The sequence below is a fragment of the Poeciliopsis prolifica genome, unplaced genomic scaffold (assembly GCF_027474105.1).
Source record: "Poeciliopsis prolifica strain line A6 unplaced genomic scaffold, Auburn_PproV2 SCAFFOLD075, whole genome shotgun sequence".
Classification (NCBI taxonomy): Eukaryota; Metazoa; Chordata; class Actinopteri; order Cyprinodontiformes; family Poeciliidae; genus Poeciliopsis; species Poeciliopsis prolifica.
In genome coordinates, this window is record NW_026562450.1 from 1,567,997 (window position 1) to 1,587,946 (window position 19,950).

The window sequence follows — 19,950 nt, forward strand, 5'->3', positions numbered from 1 at the left end:
ACCAACACTGGTCCGAGTGTCACAAAAAGCAGCACGCAAGAATAAACAAAATGCAAAAGACTGGATAGTATACGGCAAGACATAAATATACATAAACAAACAGGAACACGATCAACATTCAAAGAAATAAGAAAACCAAATTACAAAGAGCAATTATCTGCAACAATCCATGAGGTCTGTGAAGTAAATCCTGGAAGAGAATGTGAGATGGAGCTTCTTTCCTGTAACGCTACGTTGTTTCTCCACCATTAGCACATGAGGATGATTGACAGCATTAAGACCCTCCTCCTGGCAGTTTCGGCAACTATACATATTTATAAAAATGCTTTGTAAAAGTTACATACCCCAGCTTTGAGCTTCTATGTCAAGAAAAAGCTGATCAAATTTTTTCAAAACATTCCACTTGTAAGATTTCTGGCTTCAGTGATGTGGAAATGTTTGCTGTGGTGAGACAAGCCGAAGAAAAGCTCCAGCTGAAACAAACCTTGAGTTTCTGCAGTCACAATCCCTTTCGTCCGCCGCAGCCGCCTCTGTCTCCGACTATCTGTGTCACCCTGTACAACCAGGACAGGTGAATTTTTCTGACGCGGACGTTTTCCCAACAGCGGATTTAGAAACATTTCTTCTGGAATATTCAGTGCAGTTCACGTCACATGCTATCAAGTCCTGTCAGACACTTTGAGCAACGACAGAAAGCTTGGAGTGCTGCCAGAGTCGAGCAGATCGGCGGCTGAATTCAAATTCCTCTTTAATGACAAAGAGGCACAAAGCTCATACACCTACAGCCAACTAAGCATAACATTATGACCACTGTGGTCACAAAGTTCTTCACAAGAAGGTAGAGGAAACAAGCTGCAGTGCAATCAAGTGCAGCTCAAAGCTTTTTGGAATGAGAATGTCCTTAGCTGCTTCTTAAACCCTATTTAGTCTGTTTTAATTTAACTCTAGTTAGTTTATCTAGAAAGTCCAGTTTGTTTTGGGTGGTGTGAATTTGCAGGCGAACTCGGGTCTGCCTACAAAACTATGTTTCGGTTCAATTAAAGTGAAGTCTGGTGCTTTAATTGCGAGTGCATTTGTGGGTCAAGCGGACCGGAGACCGCTCAAAAACCTACCACTTGGGATAGGAGGATGATGATGGTGTTTTTTACTGACTCATCGCATGAACTTGCTTATTCACGTGCAATTTCAGTTTTAACTTCTCCCCTCACTTCTGCTTCAGGTCCTGGGAATTGTCTTTTTCCTCTTCCTTGTCATGTGGTGTCCGTTCTTCATCACCAACGTCACCTTTGTCCTGTGCCGCGACTCCTGCAACGAGTCGCTGCTCCACGATCTCCTGAACGTCTTCGTCTGGGTGGGTTACATCTCTTCTGGGGTCAACCCTCTGGTCTACACCCTCTTCAACAAGACCTACAGGAGAGCCTTCTCCAACTACATCAGGTGCCAGTACAAAGCCGGGGCTAATGCGGCGGGACAAGGCGGCAAAACCCTCCTCACGCCCCAGCAGTGCCCGTCGCACGCCGTCACCCCTCTGTTGATGGGCGGCCACGACAAAGCAGGGGTGGACCGCAACAGTAACTGTCGCAACGGCAGCAGGGGAGACAACGGGAGGCTGACGGTGGACCCGGAGGACACGACGGACGACGGGACACAGATCGGATTAGTGTCGCAGAGCCTGTCAGAATGCCACAACGCCGGCGCGCTTTCGGAAACCGAGCCAGAAACGGAGATCGAGCAGGAGCTGTCGCTCATCAGCTACCCTCCCCCCAGCGAACACACGAGCAGCGTGTGACTGCATGCTCAGCCCCCTTTGTTCCGACTTCAACCTCCTCACCCGGGGACTATTACGAGGAGAGCTGCTGAAGTGCACCAGCTCTTTCCGGATGTCAAGGAAGCAGAGAGCGGAAAGGTGTCAAAGAGAAAAGTATCCCTCCACATTCCAAACACGTTTGCCGTCAGCTTCGCCAAAACGTTCAGTCTCATACCATGAAGCTCAGGTTTTGACCTGTGCGGTTGACGTGTTCATCAGGCAAACCCTGCGTTGCATTTCATGGAGATTGAGGTATCGAGCGAGTCAAGGGACGAAGTGAAGTGGGACTCGCTGTTAACCTGGTATGAAGTCAAGCGGCCCCTCCTGGAGTCCCACTGATGCGGGTTACAGAGCCAAGAGGGCCCCCCACGGAGTCCAACGGCGACTTCGAGCCCTCGCACAGAGTGGAAGACACGGTCCAAGCAAACTCAACCAAATACACATCTGAACCAGTCAAGCTTGACTGGCTGAACCTTTTCACACTGCTCAGCTGACAGAGTCTGCAGAGGAGACTCTTCATAAAGGCTGCAGTGAAAGTTTTCCCTGAGAGGACAGAGATGAAGGAATGTACAATCATATCCAGGCTACGGTGGACTCGCAGTGCCATCTAGTGGTTATGGAAATATCTTCGGCTGACCAAAGCAGATAAAAGAGCTAAAAGTTAAAGGGGAAAAAAAAAAAAAGTCATTTCAGCTTTACTGCTTCTGTCGTCAAAATACAACCACTTTGGAGACTCATGGCTTCCAAAATGTTTTTACTGAAATCAACAATAAAGTTTGAACTAAAGGGGGGGGAAATGTTTTTGATAGAGTGCACAACTATTTTACAGATTGTCTTTAATAGGAACAAAGCATATGAATTTTTTTACACTAGCCAGCCGAAATAGTCATGGTTTTTATCCACTAGTCTTAAATGTCGAGGTTTATATGCCCGTGCTGCCATCTCTTCCTTTGTTTTGTACTCTAGAAAAAAAGCATGGCGGTCCGCAACTTTACTTCGTGTTCATCTGTAGTATAAGCAAGAAGATTTTCTGTCTGCTTACACCATGAAATGGATCTACTTGCACCTGATAAGTCTCTCCATCTCTGTTAAGATCTGGGTCACTGAAAAACACCAAAATATAGACAATATTCAAATCTAAAACCTGACACAGTGCCTTTCAAAAGTATTCACACCCCTTGAACTGTTTTAGATTTTTTTAATCTTCACAAGCAAAAAGTTTAGTGTCTTTAAAGGGGCAGTATTATATATTTTCCAGGCATAAAGTGCCTGGAAAATAGCACAAATAGCTGATATAAAAAATACTATGTATGTTTAATATAACTTCAAAGAAATTTTACTTTGTAATTTAACACCGTGAAATTAGAGTTCCGTCTCTTTAAGAACCTTCTGCTCTTTCTTTTCATCAGGAAGTCATCACAACATGGCTCCTCTATTAACCCTTTTTACCGGAGTTGCTCTGAGAAGTGGCTTATATAATGAGCTCAGCTGATGCTCTGTTCCTCCAGGTGTTTGCTAACTGCTGCTGGCTAGTCTGAAGGAGCTGATTGGTGGAGTCACAGAGAAGGTGTGATTTGCGAGGTGGAAGTTTAGAAACATCTCGAAGGCAGGTCGAGCTCCACCCAGGCGTTTAGCACAGCTGAATGGTTGCCACAGGACATTAAAAGATTTCTCAAACTGTATTTCAAGGGAAAAGTAGCTTTGAACAATATAGAATCAGACTGACTCAGTTTATTGACATGCTTTTAGACTCCAATCTTTCTAACAACATTTTCCCTCCAGTTCGAACAAGTCAAAATGTTAAAACAAACGTTTAAGTGTATGAACACTTTTGGATGGCACTGTACTTACATCATCTGGTTCTCATTACTTCCAAGCATAAATTCAGCCTATTTTGTAATCTCTAAGGACAAATGGAAAAAGCTTCTGTTATTTACGTCGATGTGAAGCAGGGATTTCAGCCAGAGCTCAGCCATTCTCCAGCTCTGTCTCCTTTGTTTTAGTCTGAACTCTTTAAGCTGCGGGATGTTCCGTCATGCTGCGGGCCAAAGCGTCGCAGACTTCGGACGCTGAAAGCCAATGAATTAAAACGGAGACAGTGATGCATTTTGCATATTTATCAGCCGTGGTCGAAAATGAATAATTTAAGAGGAGATAATCAGATGATCAAAGCGCTCCTCGGTTTGCACCTTCCCTCTGATGATGGCTTTTCAAATGGAAATGCCCGGCAGAATTGTGGCTTTGACAGAAAACCCGGTGATCAAACCGTCTAATTCAGACTGTCAGAGCAGAGAGGGCCAATATGTTGCGAATTTCAAAAATAGAGTGAGAACCTCGGCACGCTTTGATCAACCACCGACTCTGCGACTTGCAAAATTTATAGTCCTGTCATTCAGAAACAAACCCAACGCTAGCATCTCTTTCAGTTCTCGATCAGACATGGTAACTTTTCGCCTGCAAAATTACTTTTGAATCTTTAACTTCCCAAGTTTTCGAGTCAAACTCAGCAACTTTGAGTTTCAGACAAATGAGGTGCCAGAGTGAAGAAGCTCTAACGATTGGAAGATCGATAAATATCAAAAAAGTAGCTAAAAAAAGAACTTAAACTCTCGTGAGTCGACTTACCAGAGAAAGTCAAAAGTTTGAGCATTGCAGAAAATCTGTTCTGCAATGCAGCAGAAAGTAACAGAATGTGATTATGGCTTTACTCGGGCAATTCAAGTTCATTGGCAGAATAGTTTCTTATAGATGTATTTGTTTTTTTAGTTTGAACAAAGCAAAAGTATTCTCAGATTGTACTTTTAGGCCGTTGTAGGTATAAACAAAGCAGTGGTAAATTTCTCCCCAAAAAATGTTCAGAAATGTTGAGATTAAGCTGTGATTTGTTCTAGAGTGAAAAGTTTTGAAGTTTGAGTTTGAAAAGTCAAAAATACTATCTAGGAAAAACAATTGAGGTTGAGCTGAGACATTTTGTGTAGAAAACTTGGAAAAATCTTCTTTTCAAAAGTTTTTTTTATTTTTAAATGTCCAAAAATATCCAGTTTTTGAAACTCAGAAATTTGCATGTTGGGTTTTTTTTCTCTTCTAGAAAATTTCTGAGATTTTTGGTGGAAATTTACTCCTTTTTTTCTATCAAAATGAGAGTCACCCTAAAAACGACTTTAGGGTTGAAAGGTCGGTCTCCCGCAGTCACACCTCTTATGTCTGAGGCCAAATAGCCAATAACCAATTAGGTTCACCGTTGGTGTTGGTTGATTCTGTCCATCCAATGATATTCTTTAATCTAAGAGCGACTAATTAGGTGCTGTTCCAGATCTTCATTGGTAAGACGTGAAAACGTCAGAAAAACATGAACACCGCGGAGACTCTCATCTGCACTCGCAAAATAAAAAATGGCCGAAGTTCTTTCCTTCTTGGAGTTCTTTTAAGTATTGTTCAATCTCTAGAGTAGATAATGAAACATTTTTAAAATATCAAATTTATGAATATAATCAAGTCTGTGCACAAAATTTCAAATCTCGGTGGATTTTTAAACACATAACAATCAATTCAAACTTTTACACCCAAATTTAGTTTTCTAAAGTAGCTTAGATGATATTTTTCGTTCACCACATCGTCCACTTTGGCTAAAGAACAGTTTCAACCATTAAAGTCCTAAATTAAATCGACCCATAAGTAGTTCTGAACAGAACTGTGTGTGGCTTTTTTTATTATTATAGAGAAGAAATAGAGGCTTTTTATTAGCCTTGCAGTAATTTTCTTAATAATAAAGCAAAGCAATGTCCAATTTGCTAAACTGCTCTGTGGGCTGCTAAAGAAAGGCAAATTAAAACTCCATTCAGACTTTTCATAGACTAACGACCTTCAGCTGGCTCCGAAGAGAAGAACTGTTTTAACAGAACAAAAAAAAAAGATGGACAGCATCTGCAACAGGACAAAAACCCTTATTTCACATCAAGGAATGTGAACAGACAGTTTCTCAGCTTATGAATCTGTTGAAACTTTTCCTCTACACTCACTTTGCTCCTGCTAAAGATGCTCTCGACGTAAACGGAGCCGGCTGTTTAATGAAACGTATTTAGTTTCACCAACATTTCTTTTGCAGCCGCCTCGGGAGTCTGACCCAGTCGTCCATAGGTTTCTTTGAAGCCCCCAAAGCTTCTCAGAGCCTGAATATTAACAACATAGAGTTCTTTAAAACCTCAATTTCTCTTTTCACTCCTAACTTTTAGAGAGTCAGAGTTTATGCCGGTAAGTTTGAACTCCGATCTAAAAGGCGACTGGATTTTAATTTGTACATCTCGGCTGAAAACAGAAGATTCTCCTCTCGCATCATGATGTCTATAGACTAAACAGTCTTCCTTTGAAACAGTTGTCTCTCCACTGGGAGAGGGTTAAACGAGCTAATGATTGTACCAAAGTTTGTGGCAGAAATATTTTCTCCATTAGAAATTTATAGAACTATTTTTAATAGAGATAATTCAAATGCTGATGATTTTTTTCAGTCATTAAGGGAGGAAAGGTTACCTAAACCAACCTGGTTTGTATGTGTAACGGTAATTGCCCCCTAATTTTAGCAATTGGTTGTAAGGCCTTTGGTACCAACAACTCCAGTCAAGTAATAGTGAACACAGACATTGGGTCAAAGGTCATTTCTCTACCAGTTCTTTGTTCCATTGTCAGGACTCGCTCCTCATAATGGTGCCGTCAGTCACCAGGTTTTCACCAAACGACCCAGAGGTCATCGGGGTGTTTTCTAGTAAATGTGGGTCAGATTTTTGTGTTGTTCTTGGTCAGCAGTAGGTTTTCATCTCTGAACTTTACTGTGGCTGTAGTAAAGTTCTCTGTGTTTCATTGCTCTGCGTTCATGTACGTCCTTTTGAAGGAGTCATTAGCCGCGTTTCCATTGACCATAAAGTTGAACAAATTGGAATTACGAAAATGAGTTTGCCTGAAAGAAACGTGCCAATTTAGAAAAAGAAACGCCAAACATGTTTTTCAATTTAATGCTTTAGCGGTGGGATGAGGTAGTTTTTCAGCTGTATCAGAATTTGCGTATATCGTAAATTTACGCAAACTGGAATTACCAAAGTAAACGTTCTTCACGGAAACACACCAGTTTTGAAAAAAACTCAAATGTCTGTTCTAGGATGAGATAGTTTTTTAGTAATATCATAATTTTATCGTTATCTTGCAAAATTGCAATATAAACACTTTTTTTTGCCTCAGAGAAGCCATGTGATCAACAACCGGATGTTGCTACTGGTGGAAAAGACGAAGGAGACAGGAAGTGGTGGGAGGATGATGGTGTGGCATGTTTTTTAATGACATTGCGTGATCAAACTTATTCATGTGTGATTTTGATTGGGTTTCTTATTTAATTGAAACATCAACATTACAAAATTGTGTTGTGTTTTTTTCACATTAGTGGATTATCGACTGAATTTCGCTCACATTTGTTGTGCAAACTGAGGGGGTCCTGGAGTAACTTTGGTGGACTGGCCAACCCTGGCTCCTTGTTTTCCGTTGGTTTTTATTTTTACGGCCCTAATACTCCATCATATCAACATGTAAACAAGTGGGGGTAAAAATAAACTTTATCATTTAGAGTAAAATACTTTTTCACATCATTGTGGGTCAAGGAGATTTGAAACACTTGTTTCAAATCTCCTTGACCCAACCTTTAATACATTTTCTCCCGGTGCCATTTTTTTCCCCCTCTGCAAAATAATATGTCATGATTAGAGTTTAAAATAGAGGAAGGAAAATGGTGGTGAGAGAGCCATAGTTTAATAACTATGTGTCCAGTGTACCTGTGTGTACCTGAGACCCAAGCTGCTGCTGCTGCTGCCTGAGATTGATTTTCTGGTTTGTATTGATCGTGTCCAGCCCTGCAAATTCAATCAAAGCCAGATATAGGAAAGCAATCACTGTGAAGACATATCTGGAAAGTTATGAAGTAATAATTTGATCTGGGTCTGGAGGGTACAGGGATAGCTTCAGTTATTTGTTGAGTGTCCCTCTGCTTTTTTTTTTTTTTTCTGTATGCATTGAATTTTATATTTCCAACAAAACTGCATAAGAATAAATGTTTTGACAATAAAGAAATAATATGTTATCTGTTTGTTTTTGTCCCCAGAGTACTGATTAATTACTGATGTCCACAGCTGTTGTAGGTCAACATTCAAACGGCAGGAGACGGTTAGCTAGCTAGCTTAGCATGTGTTATTTATTTATTGTCAACCAATAATTGGGCCATTGGTCTTTTGCTGTTTTTTGTAGATCAGAAGCAGAAAAGTTTGGAAATCTTTAGAGCATCGATTCTGTAAAACTAACGACGGTGAAACATTTTCACTGTAAAATCAAGCAACTCCAACTTTTGGTCCACGAATAAAAGAAACGACAATGAATGATGAGCAAAACAGCATTTATTATTATAAAACATACTTAAATCTTTAAGAAATTTAAAAAAACATTTTTTTCAAAACTAATTCAATAAGCACAGAGGATCATTTGAAGAAATATCTCATAATCTATTACAGCTACTGACTGAAATTTAGCAAATAACTGCCACTAGATCCACAAAGTGACAAAACTTACAGGCATATAGTTTTAGTCATTCACACATTATGTAGATTTTATTCACGCTTCCAAATCCTTATTTCTGTTCCGACTTCAGCTAATAAAAAAAAACACACACACAAATATTACGTCAGATCAAACGAAAACAACATTTTTAATACAGAAACACGGGCAAGTTTGTTGAATACTTGTTCTTTTCAAAAGAAACTTCATAACTGAGCTTCATCAGCACTCTTATTCTCGCTGAGTATGACTGTACCTTTGCGGAGGATTTTATGAAAAAAGTTTGACGAAGAAAGTTGCAGGATCTGGGTCTCAGTCTTCAAGCATCCTGTAGGTTCTGGACGTCTCAACGCAGCTGAATAAATGGATGAACTGGCCTCTCGGTGTGTCGAGTTCTGCACATGAACTATTCAGTCGGTAAACCAGGGAAACATCTGAAACATGCAGCTCTTAAAGATCGGAGTTGATCTCCTCCAGTGCGCTGCATTGACTTTAATTGGATTACTTTTTCCAATCACTAGAGTAGCTTGTTTTGACACAACCTTAATGAAATTAACATGTCAGAAGACGGAATCTATTCAACTTATATATGAAGTAAGAGTGGCACCGACCTTAAGGAGCTCTTTACATGATTGCAAGCATAAAAGTGGTGTGGAGAGTTGGCAGGATGATGAATCAGAAAAGCCACTGTTGGTTTTCTGAAAAACACACTTCATCCAATTTTAAAGGGGCCTCAGGCTGATGACTGATAAATGAAGGTGCTGCAGGCAAGACTTGAAGCTGAAGCAGTAACTGTAGTAACCGATGCTCTGCTGAAAACGTCAGCGATGCATTTTTTTTTTTTTTACATGCCAAACAAACTTCAAGAGCCCAGCAGTGAACTCAAATGACTGACCTACACAAAGGGTTGTAGCCAACACTCTTAAAGTGTTATTGCTACAATGAGCCACAAGGTGACGACAAAGCTGGCTGCATGACAACGCAATCAACAAATTGAAAAGATTTGGATAAAAAGAAGGGAAATGCATGACTATTGTTTTTGTTGATTTTGACAAACAAATTATACAGCTCACATTTTAGTTTTCTCTTTTGTCCTAGAAATATTCATTCAGTGTTCTTTCAAAGAGCTAAGATTGTTTTTGAAGCTGGTTGGGTTTTTGATTGGGTTAAAACCTTTTTTCCTAACAGTGACCAGAAATAATAACTTGGGCCTTATTGACAACGCCTTTTTACTTACTACTACTACTAATAATAAAGAAATATATTTTTACTCCTACAATCAAGGATTATTAATAAATACAGTTAATCATTTTAAACTATACCTCCAGCTCTAGCAGCGCCACAAAAAATATTGGCAGACTTATTCTGAACGCCGAAGTGAGAATTAACCGAGCCAAGAGAAACCTGGCGGTGACCATGATGGATCCCTTTCCTTTAGCTTTGAGAGAACCTGTTCTTTAATTCATGCTGGCTTCATGTGGAGAATAACAATAAGATTTTTTTTGGCGGGGGGTAATAATAAACACCTTCTCATGTGTGCAATCAGATTTTGGTGTGATCGCTTGCAGCAGATCTTTTGCAGCTGAAAGGCTCGCCCGTCTCCGACGAGAAGCTGCTTTGTCAGGGGCTGGGATGGATCAGCACCACGGGCAGAGACGCGGAGCGCGCGAGGCGGCGCCATTATAATCAGCACCACGGCCAGGGACGGAGATCTCGTTCGAGACGTGATGCGGCAGCACCACCCAGTGGCGACTCTGGGGAATAGCAGAAGAGTCTGACACATTTCATTATCTTAATCGTTGATCAATGCGATCAATATGATGAGGGGAAAATGTGCTATGTGAGTGAATTGAAAGCAATGATTGAAAACACAATTTTAGCTTTGACAACTGTAAATGTGCTGCATTTTTACTGAGAAATCATTTATATTTACATATTTATTTTGTGCTGTTTAAAGTCCTCTAGGTCTTCAGTCTTTACATTTTTTTCTTTTCTTTTTTTGTGCTGGAAAGTAAAGCTTCAGTAGTTTCACAACAAATGGTGTAACGACCCGACTAAGGCTTTTCGTTTTTCGGTAGCACGAGCTTTTAATTGGATTATAATTAGGATTAGCAGCACGCTAACTCACACACAAAATGCAACATGTAGAGTCATTGTTTTTTTGCTTTTTCTTCAGTTGTAACTAGTCCCTGGCGGAAGAATACCTGTAAAACCGGCTTCTGTGGTTTATTGAGTCGATATAAGCGTGTAGAAAGAAAGAAAACGTCGAGTTTAGGCCCCGTGACGGAGGCTGTCTTCTCATCCTTTAACTCGACGTAGACAAACTCGACTGCCATCGGAACGATTCGGACAGGCTCGGGTGCGCATGCGTCCTCCGGCTGGTTTGCTGCGGCTCCGTTTGAGCCTGACAGCGGTGTCAAGCTAGCAAAAACCAGCGACGTCTCCTGTCCAGAGCTACACAAAGTAAGACAAATGTAATATTTTTTTGCTGACCAGTAAAAACGAATGCACCATAAAGGTTAAAGGTTAAAGCTATCCGCCTTGGATCAAATATACGTTCAAAAGGATGTGAACACGGACACAGATTTGTTGTGCTAATAAAATAATATGCTATTTGATTAATTCACCAATCTGCTATTATTACCAACTGCGAGCTACATATAAAACCTAAATGAACTACAAACGATTCATTCCTGTAGAAATGACATTTTTCTACTTTCCAATCTGATTGTGAAGTGAAAATTAAAATAATAATAATTATATATATATATATATATTTTTTTTTTTTTTTTTTTGTTTTGTTTTGTTTTGTTTTTTTTTTTTTTTAAATTGAAAAAAATTATTTAGGTGATGAAATTAAATATTATTGATATAAAAATCAACTATAACAGAATCCGGGTGAAATGAAAGAAGCTCATCTTTCTTTTCTATCCCTAAAAATTAATCGACTATCTGGTTTCAACTGTCTATACAAATAGAAATATGACGAGAACAACCCCTTTACTGCAATAACACTTAATAAAAGGTTTTTTTTTTTACTCCATTAAAGTCTGCCAATCCGATATTATTGTTGATAGTCACTTCTTCAAAGTGTTGATAAATTAAAAAAGGACAATAAAAACAACAGTAAAAATAAATCGTACAAAAAACAACAAAATAGCAATAGGATTATTTTTCATTGAGCGCAACATTAAAACCTGAAGTGGGGATTAAAAACTGGATGCTTTCTTCAGTTTCTTGGACATTTTGTGTTGTTAATTAAGGCCTCGAACCGGACCCCAAAATCCATAAAACTGCTTTTATTTTTGAAGCTGCCGCCGGATGTAGACTTGCTGCGTCGCGCGCTCTAACTTGACCCCCGTCGGGTCGACAGACGCTGCCTTGGAAACGACATAAATCCAGTGCGTGGAGCTGGGGCTTCGAGAGGGGACCTACATTTCCTCACTTCAAAGGCTTCCGCCCCTCTTCTGTCCTCCTCCGCCTCTTCTCCATCCTTTCCTCCATCCTGCCACCCGCCCGTCCTCCGCCCGTCAGCCAGCATGGGGGACCTGAAATGAAGCGCGGCGCAGCGGACGAGGCACCGCGACGAGCTTCGAAATAACCGAGAGCGAGAGAGGAGGCGACGGGAGGCGCCGCAGCCAGGTAAATGTGAGCGGGTTTCCAATCAGCCTCGCATGCCGCGGCCGTGGCGTGGAGCCGTGTCCATGCGGGGGGCCACGGAGCCGCGGAGGAGGATGAGGGGGAGGGTGGGAGGAAGGAGGATGATGCATTTGTTTTTGTTATTGTTATACGCAAAAAAAAAAAAAATCAAATAAAAAGACAATACATCATGCTTGCTTACAGAGCTTCAAACGTGATCAAATAAATAATTTATCTGGATATATATAGATATATATGTGTGTATTTTAATGAATTAACGCAAAACAGGCGCTCCTTTTGCACCATTCACACCATTTTCTCCTCCCCTGTGTGGCGGCGGCGCTGGTCAGGTGTCTCTCTCTCTCTCTCTCTCTTTCTGTCTCTTTCTCTCTCTCTCTGCTTGCCTGCAACAAAATGTCACCAGTTGGGAGGATTTTTCTTGCAGGATTTGGCAGAAAGCACGCTTCAGGCTTCCAAAGAGGGAGGCAGATAAAGGAAAGGAGTGGAGTATAAAGAAGAGGTGTGCAGAGGATTATGTCTGCGACCAGGATCCAGTGGATCTGCTCCAAAGTAGCTGCTGAAACAGGGGGAGAATGGCACCGGATCTATGCTATATGTGGACATAAGGTGTGCTTTAAAATGGACGGCACAGAGATGGTGTTTTCAGTCCAGAAAGACAATATTATCAATATTGATATTATTATTATTATTATTATTATTGCTTTTTGACGGTAACAGCTTTTGCTGCTTTAATCATGCCTTCCTGTTTGAAGTCCTCCTCGGTCTAAGCTGTCTGCGATGTTTGGATGGTATTCGGTAATTTGAGGGATGTAACTTTAAAAAAAATTTTGAATTAGCATTTAGGATATTAAGTAGGTCGACAAAAGGATTGGTGCTGCTGGGCTGTAAAATATGAGCTGCAGAGATTGTGGACCATTAGTATCATTCTCCAGAGCAGTTTAGCGTACCACGATGCATTGATTTGTCATTCAGTTGCTTAATTTTATGCTCGATCCATGTAAAAACTAAACAACACAGGAACACAGACTTAAAGGGGCAGCATTGTGTATTTTCCAAATATGGCCTAATTTAACGCCTTCAAATTGAGACTCTGCTTCTTTAAGAAGCTCCTGCTCTTTCTGAAACTCCACCTTCAGGGAGCCATCCCCTATTAACCCTTTAATAGAGGACTAATGTTTTCACCAGAGGTGCACTGAGAAGTAACTCGTACAGTGAGCTCAGCGGATGCACAGTTCCACAGGGCTTTTGCTCATTTCTGCTGGCTAGTCTGAAGGAGCTGAATGAGGGAGTCGCAAGGGAGGTTGTTCTGTGAGGCGGAAGCCTGGAAACTGCAGCTGCGAGGAGGAGCTGCATTTTGAAGACGGAGCTACGTCCACTCAGGCCTTTTGCACAGCTGAATTGTTGCCATGGGAGATCAAAGGATTTCTTAACCAAAGTTTGCTTTGGTCTGAAAAAACAAATAGCTGAATCCTTGTCCCATCAGACAGTAAAATTGTCACCCAGATATTTAGTTTGTTCATATTAGAGAGAAACATGATTTTGATGATGAGAAACTGGATTTATTATTGTGGACTTTGATGCTGCTGCTCTGGTGGCTTACAGTTCCTGGCACTCTTAAGCTTTGGTGGATAGTTCCTGGTCATCTGATGGTGATCGGTTCGATCTGAACCGACTAAGTTCACGTTTGTAGTCATATTCATCACAGGCAGGAAAATGAATGCTTCAAATGAAATAAAAGTCCAAGCCTTTACTTTAAAACATGTCGGACTGAAAGATGAATGACCAGACCTGATATATATTTCATGGCGATTTGGAAACGGTCGTCCTCATCATAACCGCTCTCCATTCATTGTCCACTTCAGGGGCTCCTTTCATGTCTGAACTCGGATTAGATAATAGGGTTTTTTTATGCTTGTTTGTGAAGCTGCTGTACAACAGAGTCGTATTCACGGGAGGCTGTGCTCACAGAAGCTTGCACTGATTTATTACGTAAGCCAACGATGGAGGAAGAAGGGCCAAGAAGCCTCAACGCGCACACACATGGTTACTTAACTTCAACGAGGGAAAATGAAATGTGGAGGGAGGTCTTCTCTGGTGGGATAAAAGGACGTTTTCTGGAATTTTGCCACATTTTTGTATGCTGCCTGTGAAAACATTTTTGAGAAAATATTTGGTGGGTAGCATTTATCGGATCGTTTATCAATTATTGCGATAAATCTCTTGTAAGATTGATTTATCGCTGTCACAATAAACTCCAATTAATGATGTTTAAAAACTTCCTAAAAGTGACTGTATAGCTGGAGTTATTATGTTTTCTGTTCTATACTGTTTGTTCAATTATGGTGTGACAGTAAATATTAATAGATTAGAAAATATGACCAAATGTAGTCACTATGTGCATTTTAGTGACACAAATCTCACTTTATGTGCCTGCTGTTCTAAAGAAGCGTATTGCAAATAGGAATGTTTTCCAAGAGCTTTATTTGTGTTTGTGGGACTATAATTCCTACGACACTCAGTCACAGCCTTGCAGTTTCTTAAAAAAAAAAAAGAAAGAAAGAAATAGTTAACATCACCTTTATGGTTATTGCAATACTGCCGCAAAATATCGTGCTAGTTTAGAGTAAATATTATTCATGACAATACTGGTTTAAAGGGAAAATCCATCAGACACTCAGGGTGTGTTCATGCTTTGAAAAATCCTCCATCCTGTTGTTACATGTAAATCTGCTTTTATTTGGCTTCACTGAAATGAAAACAGTTTGCTTCTGGCTTAAAGGTATTGTCAGGATTCCCAAGTTGCTTCCCACGCTGATTAGATGCACAGTAATTAGTCGTTTTATTAGCTTTACTCTATAGCAAAATAAAATAAAATGTCCACCTTTGCAGAGCCTGGTCAACGCTGGTTTTCCATCTGTGACTACAGTGACTTGAACTGAAAAACATTTCATCCGATGAAAAATACCGGATGAAATGTGCTGTGTGATTTATGAGCAGATTATTGGAAAAATTGGAAATATACTATTTAATATTCCTTCCAATTGGTCCGACAGAGTAAAATGATGTTCCTTCACGAATACATGGATGGAAATAGGTGAGGCTGTTCTAACCACAGCACAGTAGTTTGAGTCTATTTAACTTAAACGTTTGCACCACATTAGGGGAATGTACTTAAAGTTTCATAGTAATGTCATTAAACTGAAATAATAATCAAACCGTTTGAGTCAATATAAAGTCCAGCTGTACTATTTATCGGGCTGCTTCTCATCCAGATGAGTTGGGTTACAATTTTATTTGAGGACATTGTTGGGGAAATAAGAGGGATTTCAAAATGTCCTCCAAGAGCAATACTTTCCAACAGTTAGGTTGGATGATTTTCTTTACCCAAACAGTGGCGAGGAAGCTTGACCTCATTGAGAGCAGGTTCGTTCTCCAAAAGCTGGAAAATAAACACGAAATGGGAAAACCGCCATTTCGTCTAGAAGTGTATTTTCAGCTCATCAGAGAAAATTATTTTAGATATAAAGGAAATGGCCGGCAACACAAATGCAGTTAGTTCACAAACATTCAAAGGAAATAGAAATCATTATTGCAAATGGATAATCACTGTTTTAGTCATCAATTGTTCTGATGATTAATCGGATAAAAAAAACAATTGCCACATTCTGCAGATTTTTAGATTCTATTGCTTAAGCATTTTTATACAATGAGAAACATAATAAAAATGCAGCAAACAAGTAATTAAATTCTTGTTTTTTTAAATAGAAAAAAAAAACATTTTATTTCCTAAAATGCAACAATACAGCATTACTTTAGTGTACACTTGATTATTTGTAGCAAAGGATAATACAGTGAAGGGCTAATTTGTTGATTATTTTTATAATTAACCTACTAATAATTACATGGTGAAAGGTGCTTAATAGAACTTTTTCTTTTTTTCTTTTTTTACAGAATTTGAATAGTTAATAGATTATTAACTTGGGTCAGGATTATTTCACTAATTGCTAATTGTGACTAATCACAATTAATCGGTATTAATTGTTTCATCCCTGGATAATTCAGCTACTTTCCTCATGCTTTCAAAAAGTTAAGTGAAAAATAATCTACTTTTTCCTTGCTTTTTAGTTTCTTCTAATAAATGAATAATTTGTTGAAACTGTTTTTTTGTTGTTTTTTTTTTGTTGAGGTTGGATTTTTAGTAAACGTAACATCTTAGGTTTTGTCAGGATCTGGACACATGTTTTTTTTTAAGCATTTATCTAGAAACTTTTCCTCCCCTCAATCTGTGAGCTTCACTCTGCTTTCACCTGTCGTCCTGACCTAACATCCACCTGGTCCCTGTGTGTGTGTATGCGTGTGTGTGTGGGGGGGGGGGGGGGGGGGGCTTTGACCCAGCCACATAAGGACACTCATCGTCCCGCTCGTTCCCCAGTCTGCCGCGCTCGCCGTTTCTGGCTGCTCTCTGATGTCATGAAAAATTTGTAGTTTTCCGTCTGGCTTTTCTTCCGCCCCGCCTGACGCAATCTGCCTTAGTCAGTGGTTTCCAGGCTCGTTCATTTACAGCGGAGATCGATGCTCCTCTGCGTGGAAATGACCGCCGTTGCTCGGGGGCAGCGTTCGGATGTTCATGCTCGGGTGTCGCTGGTGGTTTTATTGGTGAAGCCAACGATCTAAAGCGCTTCACTGCGGCCGCCTGCCTCTGGGTTGGCTATGATAATATATCATAGAAGAATGCAATAATGGCTGATCTGAGCACAGCTTAACATTGTTATTGATCCATCAGTTGAGCTTGTGTTTTGTTTTCCCTCCACTGAGGTCAGAAGTCATGGTGAGCGTTCACAGTTAAGCGCTTTAGAAAAATCTGAGATACCTGCAGAAATGTATAAATTGTTAGAGTCTGATACTATTAGCACTAATTAAAAGTCCCTCTTTTTGTTTGTTAAGTTATGTTTTAACAGTGGGGGGAAATCACTTTGTCACATAAGGCTATGTAGGTTTGGATTTTTATTTTCTCCCTTAGTAAAAAATACTTTCATTTAAAAACTGCATTTTGTATTTACTTGTGTTGTCTTTGACTTATATTTCACTTGGTTTGATGCTTTGACACGCTTTAGTGTGGCAAACATGCAAAAAAAGCTATGAAATCAGGAACACATCACACCATTCCATGTATTAGTGCACACAGTGGAAACCGCCTTAGCATTAGCAGAAGCTAATACCTCCAGTGTTCGTTCTCTCTGCTTCTGAGAGTTCAGCCAATCAGCGGCAAGGACAGCAAATGGCGGCCCTTGATTGGTTCCTGTGCGAATGCCAACCAATAGCATGTCAAGCAGATTTTTCCACATTGTGGAAAAATTGGCGTCCAGGCAGATATTTTTTGACAATAATTTGGAGTTATGTTCCACAGAAAAATGTTTGCCAGTCTAAAAATACTTCCAAAAGAAAAGAGGCATATTCTGTCCACCAGAGCTTAATGTTTGGTTCTTGCTTCCCTCAATAAAAGTGTGTCCTGAGAGCTGCCTTTTCTTACAGACTGAGGTTTCATTTGCAAATCCCAAGTCTGACAAAGAGGACAAACGTGATCATAAAGACATTACATGTGCTGAAATTGTCAGAGAAAAGCGGAAAAAACATTTCAGCGTCAAATGAAAGCTTTCTGTAGAGTTAGAGTAACACTGCCACCGAACAGAGGGCTTGAATTTCGCTCAAGTTTCTTCTCCTGTGACCTCGGTGGCAAATTCATCTGCAGCTGGATGTGATTTAGGCAAAAGGAACAGATTCAAACTGTGACGGTGGAGGGTTTTTTACAACGCTACAATCTGAAGTCCATCAGTTTTGTTACCCGTTACTCGAGCCTGTTCAGTGTCAGAGGAGTTCCCACAGCATATTGATAGCGAGTATTTAAAATGCACTAAACCTCAGATACCACAGTCGCAATGCATCGAATGCTGCTCTTAGATCAGTGCTAGTCATAGCAGTGCCGACTGTTTTCCGGGGAGCTTTATCAGCCAAAACTGACATTTATGGAGTCTGTTTGTGGCCCTTGGCTGCAGCTTTGTGCTTCTCGCACTGGCTCTCTACAGCGTTAACCCCCATAGTGCAGAGCGTTATTGCGCAAAAGGTACAAAGTAGTGGCGAAGATGAACGTCATCCAGCCAGTTGGTTATGATTTTGCACTTACCCATGACAGATGCAAAAAAAAAAAGCTAGCCAACAACCTCAACCTTAAAGTGTGTGTAACTCAAACTTTTTGCCTGACAGGAAAATTCTGGAAAAAAAAAAAAAGCCTGCATAGAATATACAATATTAAATGGTCCAATATTAAATGTTAAAATATTGACCTGTTCCTTTAAGACTCCCAATGACAGATTTCAGTTCTGCAGAGTGACTATATATCTTTTTAAATATATTGTTTAATTTTTGACTTGTTGATTTGTTTTTTTTCAAGACAGTTATATACCGCAACAAAATTTAAGTCCTGTCGTTAACATGTTTAAGGCTATATTAACATTTTTTAAATGAATTTAAATTTTAATTTGCAAGATTTTTTTAAGGATGCGCGGACACCCTGTTTCTGAAACGCAAAATTATCCATGGTGAGCCAAAGTGGCGTTATCTAAGCCCATTAGTTGTAATTGTAAAGTGGCAGATAAAATAAGCCTCCATCTTTAACAAGTATCTTTATGGGCACTTCCCTGTTTCTTCCCAGACCAGAGAAACTGGGACACTTGGACCGATGTGACCTGTCTTTCCCCAGTAGGACCATCTCTTCCTACCATCCCTGATTCAGTAGAACCCAGTATGTTCCATACTGTGTGTGTGTGTGTGTGTGTGTGTGTGTGTGTGTGTGTGTGTGTGTGTGTGTGTGTGTGTGTGTGTGTGTGTGTGTGTGTGTGTGTGTGTGTGTGTGTGTGTGCGTGTGCGACAGTGTCAGGTCACATGGTTTTTGCCGGATGACTTGTTGAGATCGCGCTGAGGCCGGCACATTTAATTGTGGGAGACTGGGTCGCGGAGGGGCACGAGGGGAGTTTTTTTTTTCCTGGAACACGCAACCGGGCAGAGGATGAATGCTCCCTGGTAACACAACACTCACAGCCCAGAGCTGACCTGTTTTCGAATCACATTAGCAGACAATAAAAAGACGGTACGATACGAGAAGGTAGGACTGGTGTAAAGCACCTTTAGCTCTGTGTAAAGCATGTTATTTTTTAAATCGATGGCCTGATGAACAAATGAAATGTAGAGGTAACGATGGAGGAGGTACACTCGCTTCTCCAAAAAGGTGGCAATAAGTCAACTACCTTTGAACTGCAGTTCTCAGTCTATTATCCACATGCCATCTAATGGCCTGGCATGGTAACTACAGCTTTCTCAAGGTGTTTTGGCTGTCGTTTCAACATCAAACTTTTCCAAACAGAGATCTGGTTTTAATGTGGCCTTTGAGACTTAAGGGTGGAAGGGTGGAAGAATAAATAAAGACACGTTTTTGGATATTTCTTTAGAAATTGCATTGCCTTTACTTTGATGTCCCTAACAAAAAATACAAACAATTTCCTTCTGAAACGTCTTAATAAAAGCAGGCCATCTGTGTGCAATTTAACACTTGTGTAAAACATTTTTCTTTTCTGTGAAGGTCCAAGAAGTTTGTTCGAGAACATCTTATAAGTGAAACCAGTACTTTTTGAAAAAAATCAATATTGAGAAATTGACTTAAAACAAACTCCTATTTCTTGTTAAAAGGAAGAAAAAAAAAAGTTGCTTGTACGTTTGTTATATCTTATTTCAATAAGGCCTAAGATGCTTGCACTAGAAACTAGACCAAAAGTACTTGGCAAGTTTGTTATTTTTTTCCAGACCGTTTCTTCTTGGAGTTTTGTATGTATTCTTAGTCGGCGGCT

At 40.1% G+C, this 19,950-nt stretch overlaps 2 protein-coding genes across 3 annotated transcripts in view; both read left to right on the forward strand.

Annotated features, from left to right (window-relative positions):
* Positions 1-7,842, forward strand: part of htr2cl1 (5-hydroxytryptamine (serotonin) receptor 2C, G protein-coupled-like 1) — a 137,680-nt gene extending 129,838 nt beyond the window's left edge. Inside the window, exon 10 of the mRNA XM_055021337.1 lies at positions 1,220-7,842. Coding sequence (XP_054877312.1) covers positions 1,220-1,789 — 570 coding nt within the window. The 3' untranslated portion in view covers positions 1,790-7,842. The remainder of the gene's footprint in view (positions 1-1,219) is intronic.
* Positions 7,843-11,754: 3,912 nt separating this feature from the next.
* Positions 11,755-19,950, forward strand: part of zgc:109889 (uncharacterized protein LOC553542 homolog) — a 28,864-nt gene continuing 20,668 nt past the window's right edge. For both annotated transcript variants that reach the window (XM_055021332.1, XM_055021333.1), the window contains exon 1: positions 11,755-12,034. The gene's annotated coding sequence lies outside the window, so the exon portion shown is untranslated. The remainder of the gene's footprint in view (positions 12,035-19,950) is intronic.